Below are 11,548 nucleotides of genomic sequence, written 5' to 3'. Positions count from 1 at the left end.
TTTTTGTCATGGCATTGATAAAGGCATGATATTTATTATGAGATGTACATAAGTACTGTTTGTAATGTTGAACTTGAATGCTATATTGTTTGTATTGCACTTGTCCTTTTTGTCTTTCGAGTTCTTGTTCCTTGTGTAGGATTAGTAGTACCCTTGGCAGCAAATTTCACCTCAATCCCAATTTCTGCATGTTTTTTTTTTTGGTCATAGCAGTGTTGTGTAAAATATTGAATATGTCTATGTGTGGTTTTTGAAAATGTCAGAGTTTTAAGGAAGTTTTACTTTGACTTGACTAGATCATTGTTTCTCTTGGCCTGGTGCCTTAATTGCTTCATATAAATGTGTCAGTAAAAATAAACTGCCTGGTCATCTGTATCTTCAACTCAGCTAGACAGTCCTTCTGTACAACAAACGAAAATGTTGCTTAGTAGATTAAAGCCACACGTGATGGTACAAAATTAAGTCGGAAGATCAGGAGATGGAACATTCCTTTTTAGCCCCGAGGCTCTGAACATTTGCCAAAATTAAAAATTTACACCTTGGTTGGTCAGCACCATTTTGTTCACAGATCACCTGTGACTGGATGCTTCTAGTTAGGGCTATGTACCTGATACCTGTAATGTTAACTGTGTCTGTAAAGTTGGCACAAGTACAGGCTTGAACATTTATTTATTCATTCACCTTTACAAAATGGTTACCACTTTTTTTAGACATGATTTGAATAAACCCCATCTCAAAGATGACTATTTTGATAATCTTACAATTGAAACTTGTGCAGAAAATGTGCAGACAGACTTGTGTTGAGATTCAGGTATGTCAATCCTCATACAAGGATTACAGTTTGCCTCTAAGAAGACATTTGGCTATATGTTTAACTGTAGGTAAATATACAAATTTGTCCAGGTCTGGACCTTTATCTAAACTACTGTACCTGTGCTGTACTGTACTGGTACCTGAATTTTTGTTCAAGTACACAGCTCTACTTCTTAGTGTGTCGGTGAATCACAGAAGATTGGCAGCAACAAATTATAACAAAACTACTCTGTTCAGGGTGACTGTGCAAAGGGTTGTCCTCAGTAGCACAAAATAACGACAGGCAAACATGTCGTTAGGGAGCGCAAACATAATCAATGATGGCTATCAGCACCAATGAAAGGTCACGACAATTTAGGAGGAATGTCATGACGCAGGTACAAACACTCAGGTAGCAAGACGGAGCTAAAAACCCAAGGTAAAATACACTTCCTGTCAACACCATGCCAAATGCACAGTACTGTCATATCTCATTTTGTAATGAGACTGGACATTGAAGGGCTGTGTCCAGCTTCAAATTTTTCGTCCATCTCACTCAGTATTTAGCTAAGGGGGCAGCAAGGGTCAAAGGCAAAATTTATTTTCATGTCTTGAAGTTGAAGTTCGGATTTTTGTCCCTCCACGGAGGGTAGATTTTATCTGTCCCAACAAACAAATTTCTGTCCTGCCATGGGATGATGAGAGGGAGGGGCCTGGCTACAGCCTTGGACATATGGCCAAGGGAAACTTTCACTAACGAAAACTAGACAACTTTGTGAGAAGATATTTAGAATTTGTATTTGAGTTTGTCTCTACCATGTTGAGATTCTGATCTGGTGACATTATTTGGACTGAAACGTAGTTAAAAAGGTTTATTTGAAATGCAAATACTAACTGACAGGAGTGTGAATGGCAGTGTTGCATGGCTATCATTAGGATGTCCATTCAGTTGTAATGATAGCCCTCATCTGCAGATCATCATGAATCATGCATAATTAGACCTGAGTACAACTAATCTGATGAAACCAGGCTTGATGCTGGACAATGGTAGTAGTGACATTGAACAGAAGTCGAACCTGGTCGAGCAGGGTTAACTTCGCTGTACTTATGGGCAGTGATAGCGTTTAATTCAGGTGTTCCGGACCGAGTGAAGATTTTCTGTATCACACAGGCTTCTTAATTATATCACATACTAGGCTTCCATTCTATCCTTTCTCTGAGTAGTTTGGCAATTAAATCATTGTTTTCTGACCTGGGTATGACATAAATGAAGTACAAATTGGCCGTCGGGCAATCCGACCGGCAGTCTAGCTCAGACAGGAATGATACGGAATACATCGTGTTCGTGTTGTATTCTATATCTGTTTGAGAGCACTCAATTTCACAATGTCAACTGAACAAATCTGGAGTTTGCGAGGTCTGTGAGTTCACAACCATGTGATACCATTTATGGTAGCGCAAGTTACGAGGGCTGGAACAATATACATTAAGGTACATGTCTTTGTTGGTGAATTTGCCTACAGTCGCCAAAGCAATATTAGTCATTTTTGGTAACAATATGCGCACAGCTTGAGCAATGCAGATCTCAAATATAAAAGGTACACAAAGCTAGGAAAGAAGACTTTGCTGTTAGAAGAGATTTGTATTACAAGAAGAATGATCACGATCTTGTCAAGAATTTCAGCATGCAGTGCTAGTTTGGGAGCATTTACTTTGTGCATTTGCATATTTTGGAATAAGCTTTTATTTCAAATTTACATTCTGAAAAGAATAAATGGTATGTTATTGGTTGAGTACTGCTGTTCGTAGATTTGAAGTTGCTACTATACAACTACGTCATGTATTGTCACGAAAGTTTGCAAAATTAAGGTCTCCAAAAACTGCAAACCTAAAAATCTCGTGAAAATGTATCAAATTACAGTATATAAAGGGATCTAATCTATTTGAAGATAGTCTATTAGAAGTATGATTTTTTGCTTGAATGGTTTATGACAAAAGCTCTGGTATAGAACATTGTTCGTCAGTGTGCAAAACACCACATAAACCTTTGAATTCCAATGTACAACATGTAGCTACCAATTAATGATGTGGGAAAAAGTAGAATTATTCATTTCTCTACTTATGTTTTTGGGATACTGCAATTTCAACTATTTTGATAGTGTTTTTTTGTGGTAGATGAGGGAAAAAGTGGTTTTGATGATGTTTAGACATGATGTGGTTTAAAACGATTCTATTATACAGTGATAATACAAGGGAGACATATTTGTGGTGTGATGAATGGGTGAAAACTACAAAAATAAAACCCTAACAAAGTTTAACCTTTAGCACACTGGAGTAGCACCCAGTTTGGCACCCAGTTCTCTGTTTGTTATGAGGTTTGATGGCATGGAGATGGTTAAAGATTTACAGTAGCTTTAACAGTGTTGAACTTTTGACTGAACCTGTTTTTTACACTTCATGGAGTGAAATATTATTTTTGCATGTTGTGTGTGAAGTCTGCCATCCCTGATTGCCATGTTGTTGTTCATTGTTACAGCCCTGCGGTGTAATGGAGTCGGCCATCTTATACAGTGCGATTGAGGACATGGGCAAATGGGACACAGGACAGAAGTTCTGCCTGAGAATTACTGTGGGAGATGGATCCATGTTGCTACAGGTGGGATGCAGCAGTCATTCTAGTCATGTGATTTGATGCACACACTAGTAATCTTTAGCTATGCGCTGTTTTTGCATGCCATTTTTACACAGGTTTAACAGCATAACACAATAAATTTAATTGGGTATTATATATATAAGGCAATAAGTTACTTTGTTAGCCTTCAAAGAATCATAGCAACATAGACTTGGCATAATGGGAAATTATGTTTAAGGGGATCATTGACTTAATTATAGACTTGTGGTATGTTTTGACTACTTGTTCATGTTCAGTGCACAATTTACCATAGTTGTTGTTCGTTTACTTTGTATATCGTGTATGCACCATTAGATTTTATGGCACTTGCATCATTAATACCTCCTAGTTTAGCATTCTGTTTACTTGTTATCGACTTCCTGGTAAATCAGCCCTCTGTGGCTGAAGAGACTACCCTTAGATGTGTATATCCAAAGTTGATAGATAGGTAAATTGAAATAAAATGTTCCATTCACATTTCAGGCTGGAAATGCCTACCTTCGAGACCAGTGGTTGTACTCCATCAAATGGAAGGTAAGTGAATGTAAAAAGAAAAATTACATCCTCGTAAAATCTGACGCAAGTTTGGGAGATGCAAAAATAACTTTCTTTTCAACGAATGTTGACTGGTGTCAAGGGAAAGTTGTATTTTTGGCAGCAGTAATGTTTGCACTTTGACTTGTAAAGATATTGCTGACGTCAGCTACTGTTGTTGGTCAAGGAGATAAGTATACTTGCTATAGAATTTTATGTGTGAACAAGTGGGTCTACTTCAGCAGCACATTGGGATAAATCAAAGACATAACGGATGGAAGCCCTCGAGAGCACCCTATTTTAGAGACACTATTTGACCAAATCTTCAGCCCATCAGTGACCGTGTTTGCAGAGTGGTGCATATGAACAGAAGGCAAACCCGTCATAGTTATTGCCTTTTGTTTCCTATGTTGACCAAGCCCTTCACACTAGGAAGACTTATTGAGGGACAAATGAAGCGTGTAGATCTCTGGCAAGGGTCAGTTAGTATCCCAAAACAGCCCGTGTACATTGTGTCCAAGACAGGTAATTTTTTAGGAGTCATGTTGTAGAATCAATGTAACATCCCAAGGTTACAAAGACAATGCAACACGTAATTTGCTTGTTTCACTTAACTTTCAGTCCTGGGCAAAAAAAAAGTTTATTACCATAAATTCATTTTTTTTTTTTTTGCATTTTGGTTTTATTTGTGGTAGAAGGTTATTCACTGCGTTATGGATTTAAGGTTGAAACAATTCTGTAACAGTAAATTCAAGGGAAATGCAGACGTGGAGAGGTCACTGTGAAAACCACAAAAATAATACCAACAAAAGTTTCAAAATTTTTAGCACTAAATTCTTCATCATTGAGAACTGTAACTACTTGGTGACACATTCAGTATACACTTCTGATGTAGCAAACCCATCAAAACAATAGACTGATTGTGAGTTACAATATTAGCATATGAAAATAAACAAACTAGTTCCTGAGGTTGCAGATGTGTCTGATGATTACATGAACCAGGGCTGTGTGGTTGGACCCTTTCCTGTTCATGCCTGGTCATCAAATCCTGTGTTATAACCTTCGTGAAACCGGAGGTATTGTGTTTGGTCGGTGTGTTTGTGTTAGTATATGTCCTTGCTTATTTGAATATTGTCAAGTGACAGGACGTGAGGAGGAAGATGGTGTAAACCCTGTAACTGCAGTCAGCTGGAAAATGGATGGACAGAAATTAGCTAGAAATTCACAATGTACCTAATAGATAAATTCACAAATTTTAAAACTATTTTAGCAATGTATGTCATCTTCACATACTACTTGTTTCTCGGTATTGGCCTGGAGTCTAGCACTGACTAATCCCAGAATGTACCACTGACATGTTGCTGTTTCTTGCAGAGAGCTGTGCATCGGTACAGAAGAATACTGACCAATAACCAGCGGCCTGAGGTGCTCATGAAAGAAATTAAAGTAAGTAGTGCCTCTGGGTGTGATATTTTAGTCACAATGTAGAAAACTTGCTTCACCATGAAAATAGAGATATTGTTTGGGATATGTTTGACTGTATTTTTTTTGCAAATATTTGGTCAGCATAACTTAAGAACCACAAGGTGGATTGTACAGATATTTGGTGTGTGCATAGGTCTTGGTAAGACAAAGGTTGAGTTGATTTTGGTATCCTGGCAGTTTTCCTTGGTACTGAAGCACAAATTTTGTTAGTTTTCCTTGGTACTGAAGCACAAATTTTTTGTTGTTGTATCTTTTGTCCTGGAAGCACCATGTCCTTGATTTTTTGGTAGCAGATAGCTTTTTTTGCCAGTAAGAAGTGTTTTGGGTTTGGTCCCACTAGTAGCTTGCTCTGGAACTGCAGGAGTGTTTTTGTCAGAATCTTTCAAAGAGAATACCTGGAGAAAGGAATAACAGATTTTTTCTTGATGTTAGGTTTCATGAATATCATTGCATGGATGGATGCAGTGTTAACATCGTCTTTGCCATATGAAGCAAAGGTTTTTATAGGTTGAAGCCACATCTGTGCATCCTCACGGTGTTTACTCTTCAGTCATTGGCTGCTGCAGGTGCTTTCAGCACTTCTGAGAAAGCTGTGTGGATGAGAGTCGTGAGTGGTGTACGTCACGAGCAGCTGGGTGATGTCATTTCTCTTTGAGCTGACACAAACAGTCTGCGTGCTAAAGTCTGGGAAAATTAATGCTATATTTCTGATTATGGTCCAAAAATTTTTTGTTGGTAGGGAGGGACTCTCTTTTTTTTTCTTTCTGATTTCGGCTGGAATGATGGAAGAGATACAGTTTAACAAATACAGTTCACCATCTTGACATTTAAGTGTTTTCCTTTTTGTTCTTTTGAAAGATAAATGATACAAACTTAACCATACTGGCAATTTCACATCACTGAATTTGTTTTGTTCAAATTCGGTTGACAAGCACCTGCTTGTACTGAAGGTACTTTTACTCCATGTTCCATCATAATCATCAGCATCATTTGCATCAGTGGGAAATTCGGTTGGTACGAAGTGACATGTCCCTAATATGCAAACAACATCCACTAGCCATCTTGGACTGTTATAGGCTGATAGCCTCCCCTACCTTTGTCAAAACATCGAAATGCATGAAAATGCAAGTCTCCCCTACCTTTGTCAAAACATTGAAATGCATGAAAATGCAAGTCTCTCATTGGTCGACCTGCTAACTGCAATGCTTTCATTGGTTGAACCGCTAATTTTGATGATCAGTCTTTTTCCTATATTACAGTTTACCACTTACCGGTCCCTTATTTCCCATATAATCTTGATCAATTATGTTTAACAAATTCACCTTAGTTGGGGATATTGTCAACTGTACGGGCATGTACCGGTACTACCATAAACATCTAGTGTAATTTTTGAAACACTGCTCCAGAAGGTAATGTGCATATGCAGGACTATGGGCGATCAAACCTGCTGGTGAATTTTGTATGTATCAGTAATCAGAAGCAAAGTCAACTTACAACAGACTCAGTGAATTGGCACCTTTTAACCCATGACCAGCATGATATCTCAGTTGCAATGTTATCAGGGATTTACAGGAATAGTTGTCTTGTAGGTACGATGGAATCTATCATGGTTCTTATTTGTTCAGGATGGACGTTTGGTCAGCGTTGCATCAGAATTTTGTATGCTACATACGATACCTTTTCAAAGCACATATAGGTTAGAAACTATAGACGGGATATCAGCCTTATACGATACACTGTCAGAGTGTTTGTAGATTATGTCATGTACAGACCAAGACACTTTGACCCAGTTGCATATACTTACTGCAAGTCTGTAAAATACATCCTTTCCCCCAAAAAATCAATGCGGTGCCATTCAGTCTGCACTTCTACTTGAATGGAGTGCGACCTATGGGATTACCTGAAGATGGGCTATCTGTAGAAGTGCACATCATGACCTAAATACATCCTCTTAACCAAGCAAAATGGATTGGGTGGCAGGACGGGAAAGCCAACAGCGACTGCAAAAGGACACGCTTGAATAGATTTGCACATCCTTTCTATTCTTCTTGCCGACAGAAAATAGAAATTGTGGTCCATGGTTTGAATGTAGGAGTTTTTTCTAGATGTCCTTGAAGGTGTGACTTTACGGCAAGGCTGTCCCCAGGACCTGCCCCTCCATCCCGGGACTGAACTTTGCCTGTTAGGACAGAGAAAAATCCCACTCGTCAGTCAAATACATCTGAACTTCATGACATGGAACTGATGCAAATGTATTGTCATTAGCTTGAAATGGCAGATTTAACAGTGAATTTCAACAAAAATTCAAATGAAGACTCATTTGTGTTAGCAGGGTTCGAAATAGACATACTTAACTTGCAATTTGCACATAATTTTTGAGATTTGAACGTAAAAATATTCTAAACTTGCAATCTTCCATGTTGAAAATACATGGCCTATAGTAAAAATACTGAGGCCACGATGCCTTTGTCTGGCGGGGATCGTCACCGGTTGTCAGTAGGTGTTATAAACAATCAAATTCGGCTTTGCTGCAAACTAATATCTTTCCAAAATTTGAAGATCTGTCCATATTTTCATGTGCCGATTTCAGTCCGTCAACAGTGACAGAATGGGAAAAATTCTTATCCATCCAGAGCAGCAACATTCCACCAAAGTGCAGAATGATGGATGCTGGCTAGAACATTGCAGTATAGACAAGTTGTATTTTGCATGCAAATTTGTCAAATTGCACGTAAAATTTTTGCCAACTTGCAATTTTGCATGTAACAAAAAAAAAGTATTTCGATCCCTGGTTAGTAGAATCCATAGTTGCACATTTGAAAATTCATGATGTGTGTTTTCCTTGTGTTGAAACTAGCTTAAAACTGCTAGAAAAATTAAGAACATTAACATGGGCTCCTAAAATTAAGCAAGACAGAGAAAATATACATTAAAAAATTTGAGGTAGACACATCAATGTAATTTTTGGTATTTATGTAGCTTAAGTTATGATTGACATGATAAGATATTGATTGTACGAATTATGACCTAATGTGCATAATTGAGGAGGAAATCTTTAAATGTACAACATTTCATGATAGGACTTTTCAACATGTGACATACATAACTGACAAAGAGGTACGTTGATAGATATCTATTATGCAAATACTGTAATAGCATAGTCTGTGGTAAAGGATGAGAATTGAATACTTGTGGTATTTGAAAGTTGAATCAAATTGAAAATCATTGGGAAAAATAATACAAATCATTTGCATGATAGATTAAAAATGTTGCAAGAAATCGTCTTCTTTGCTATGTTAAGGCTTTTAATTTATACTTGGGTGGAGAAGATCATCAACTGATATTATCTATGCAAATAAGGATGCCATTGATTGTTATTTGCATAATCAATGAGAAACCTTAACTTTGATATTTGTCTGTTGTAAGGTGTAGGTTTGAGGTCTTAGAGCTCTGGCAGTAATTATATTTTTCACTTTTATATGTATTGAAACACTAATTTGATTGATATTAATGTTTCAACATTTCCTAATTAAATCAGATAGATTGTTATAATCATTACATGTAGATATCAATTAGAATCATTAACACAATGCAGAAAGATGATTTGAAATTCAAATTTAGTCAGAAACGTCCTTGACATTGTGCTCATCGATTTTTGCAAATGTCGTCCCACAGGACGCCAAGGCCATTTGTTTGGTTCCCTGTTGCCTCATTTGTGTGATTTACTCATCATTTTAGCAAGGTTACAGTTGATTGAGACACGTAGAGGGAAAATATGTAGAAACCATGTTGTGAGAAGTATTTATCTTGTCAAGGCGTTTGCTATACATGCCAGCTGCAGAGTTTGTACAGCGATGTAAAACAGCCTGCAATTTTTAACCAAGAAACACAAAACAAAACAAACGGAGATCAAATTCGTTTGTTTTTTTGGCCCCAAGACAGAAGAAAATAAAGTAGCAAAGGCTATAAATGGACAAATTAGACACATTGCAAAAGTTATTTTCAAGATCAGTCCTGTTTTTCCAATGTTTTTTTTGGATATCTGTTATACCTGCTTGTAATTTATGCGGCGTATAGTTGAGGGGTTATCAGAATATTGCTGCTGTATATCTGGTAATGCAACTGCTGCTTAGTCCAAAGTGAAGGTCAACTTGCCACTATATTTCTTTTATTCAGAAAAATATTATTTTCAGAATCAGGACGCTCTCTTCTGGGCTTGAGCCTCTTTTAAACGAGTGTCCTCTTCCTGTTTTTCAGTCCCTGATAGACATGTCACTGAAAACGCAGCTGCAGGATGACAGTATTCATCAAGTGCCTTTGGAGATTTTCTCACAGCTCTTGGTAAAGGTGAGTACTTGTTTTTCCCTGGTTCATTTGTGTAAATTGCAGAGGTAACATAGGGTTAATGACCCACCCTGAGATGTATTCTATAAGGCATGGTCGGTTGGTATAACCATCAAATAAACCATTGAACAAAGTAAACAAGGTAATGTACATTGGAGGAAAGTTAATATCACTTACCATTATCATAATCAATATATTAGAGAGACAAGTCCTGTGCAATGTATAACATGTAAATGGTCGAAACTTACAGACCTTGACGCATTTGTCAAGTCTTATATCCAGTTGAATGTAACAGGCTCGTTTTCACTAAGTTTTAGGAAAAATGACCACCATGGTGGATTCATATGGAGAGCTTATAAGTTGTCAATATTGTAATACTGACCGGTGATTTCGACAAAATGGAGCGTCCTCATTGGTCGCTTTTGTTTCTTGTCCTTTTATGGACATTCACTTTCATGTATTTTTCTCAAGCACACAGTTTTGAGTTCAATTTGCAATGTTATCATTTTCAGAACCCAGAATTGATAGAAAAGGCAGATCAAGAATGCCTGATCCGGGTAAGTGAAAAATGTATTATGTCTGCAAGTATTACAAAGTAAAATAGAATAAGAATATGATCCTATGTACCCTGTAAGATGAACATGTTGTCTTGTGTTTGTACCAATAGATGGAGAACACTAATAATGGTCAATTCACTTATTTCACTAAAATTTTCCAGTCAGTGAAATGTTGATAAATTATAGTACTTAAGCTAAGGCCATGTTGATTTGATTATATGGACGACATTCTCAGGGAACTCCAAAACTGATGCGAGCATGCAAATAAAATAAAAAAGTTTGATGAAAAAAATAGTTAAGAAATCTAAGTGATCAGGAAGATTGAACAAATGACTGAACACATAGAATGACACAATGGATTCTTCATGTTTGTTCTTTCACATCGTCTTTGACCTTGGAATATTCTATGACATTAGTGTACTTTTTCCGATATTTGTTTTTGCAAGCCACGGCGTATATTTGCTTATTTTATTTTATTTGTGAGGTTGAAAACTTTTTACTTTATTTGTCATCCATGTAATCAAATCAACATGTACTAAAAAAAGATGCAAAAATGTAGGAATTGTTGCTGAAGGTTCCAACAGAGTCCTATCTGGCTTGTACTGCAGTCACGATTCCCAAGCCATGTATAAGCCCTTCTTCATACGAAATGCCTCGGGACCTTCCCATGAAGTTTTTCATATATGTTTGAGTCATTCATCCATTATAACTCCAAGGCAGGACAACATAAAAGACTTCACCTGTCGTGTCGTAAAAGAGACTAAATGCAAGGTTGGAATAAACTAGTAGGTATTGTCAGTACAGGGAAGAGTACAACCTCAGAGAGCTTTTAAATCCTTAACAAGCCATGCTCAAAACTCAATTTGGTATAGATGCACTGATGTACGTAACATAACAATTTAGGTGATAAGCAATAAAATTTGGGATGCAAAGACATAAGATAAATTAACCATATTCTATAGCACCAAAATAAATTAACCATATTCTATAGCACCAAAATGTCTAATCCAGCAAAGGCTTCACCATTTTTTTCTGACAAAATGTCAAGAACATAAATCACCAATTATTGTACCTTTAATTATTACTAATCCTAAACAAAAATTTAGGTGCACTGGTACACCCACTGAAAAAAAATAGGTGTACAGCTTCATTTTTGGTGTAAATA

General features: G+C 37.0%; 1 protein-coding gene and 1 long non-coding RNA gene across 4 annotated transcripts in view; one reads left to right on the top strand and one right to left on the bottom strand.

The window, feature by feature from the left end:
* LOC118418688 (C-Maf-inducing protein-like) overlaps positions 1–11,548 on the top strand; it is a 36,120-nt gene that overhangs the window by 5,265 nt on the left and 19,307 nt on the right. For all 3 annotated transcript variants that reach the window (XM_035824684.1, XM_035824685.1, XM_035824686.1), the window contains exons 2-6: positions 3,329–3,448; positions 3,947–3,997; positions 5,372–5,443; positions 9,740–9,829; positions 10,339–10,383. In XM_035824684.1, the coding sequence (XP_035680577.1) occupies positions 3,329–3,448; positions 3,947–3,997; positions 5,372–5,443; positions 9,740–9,829; positions 10,339–10,383 (378 nt within the window). The remainder of the gene's footprint in view (positions 1–3,328; positions 3,449–3,946; positions 3,998–5,371; positions 5,444–9,739; positions 9,830–10,338; positions 10,384–11,548) is intronic.
* On the bottom strand, positions 6,234–7,822 carry LOC118418689. The gene is made up of 2 exons (XR_004831507.1): positions 6,622–7,822; positions 6,234–6,576 (listed from the first exon to the last, which is right to left on the bottom strand). It is a non-coding gene; the product is annotated as an uncharacterized LOC118418689 (long non-coding RNA).

The sequence above is a fragment of the Branchiostoma floridae genome, chromosome 6 (assembly GCF_000003815.2).
Source record: "Branchiostoma floridae strain S238N-H82 chromosome 6, Bfl_VNyyK, whole genome shotgun sequence".
Classification (NCBI taxonomy): domain Eukaryota; kingdom Metazoa; phylum Chordata; class Leptocardii; order Amphioxiformes; family Branchiostomatidae; genus Branchiostoma; species Branchiostoma floridae.
Note: the sequence above shows the minus strand (reverse complement) of the source record. Positions and strands in the feature narration are given on the sequence as shown.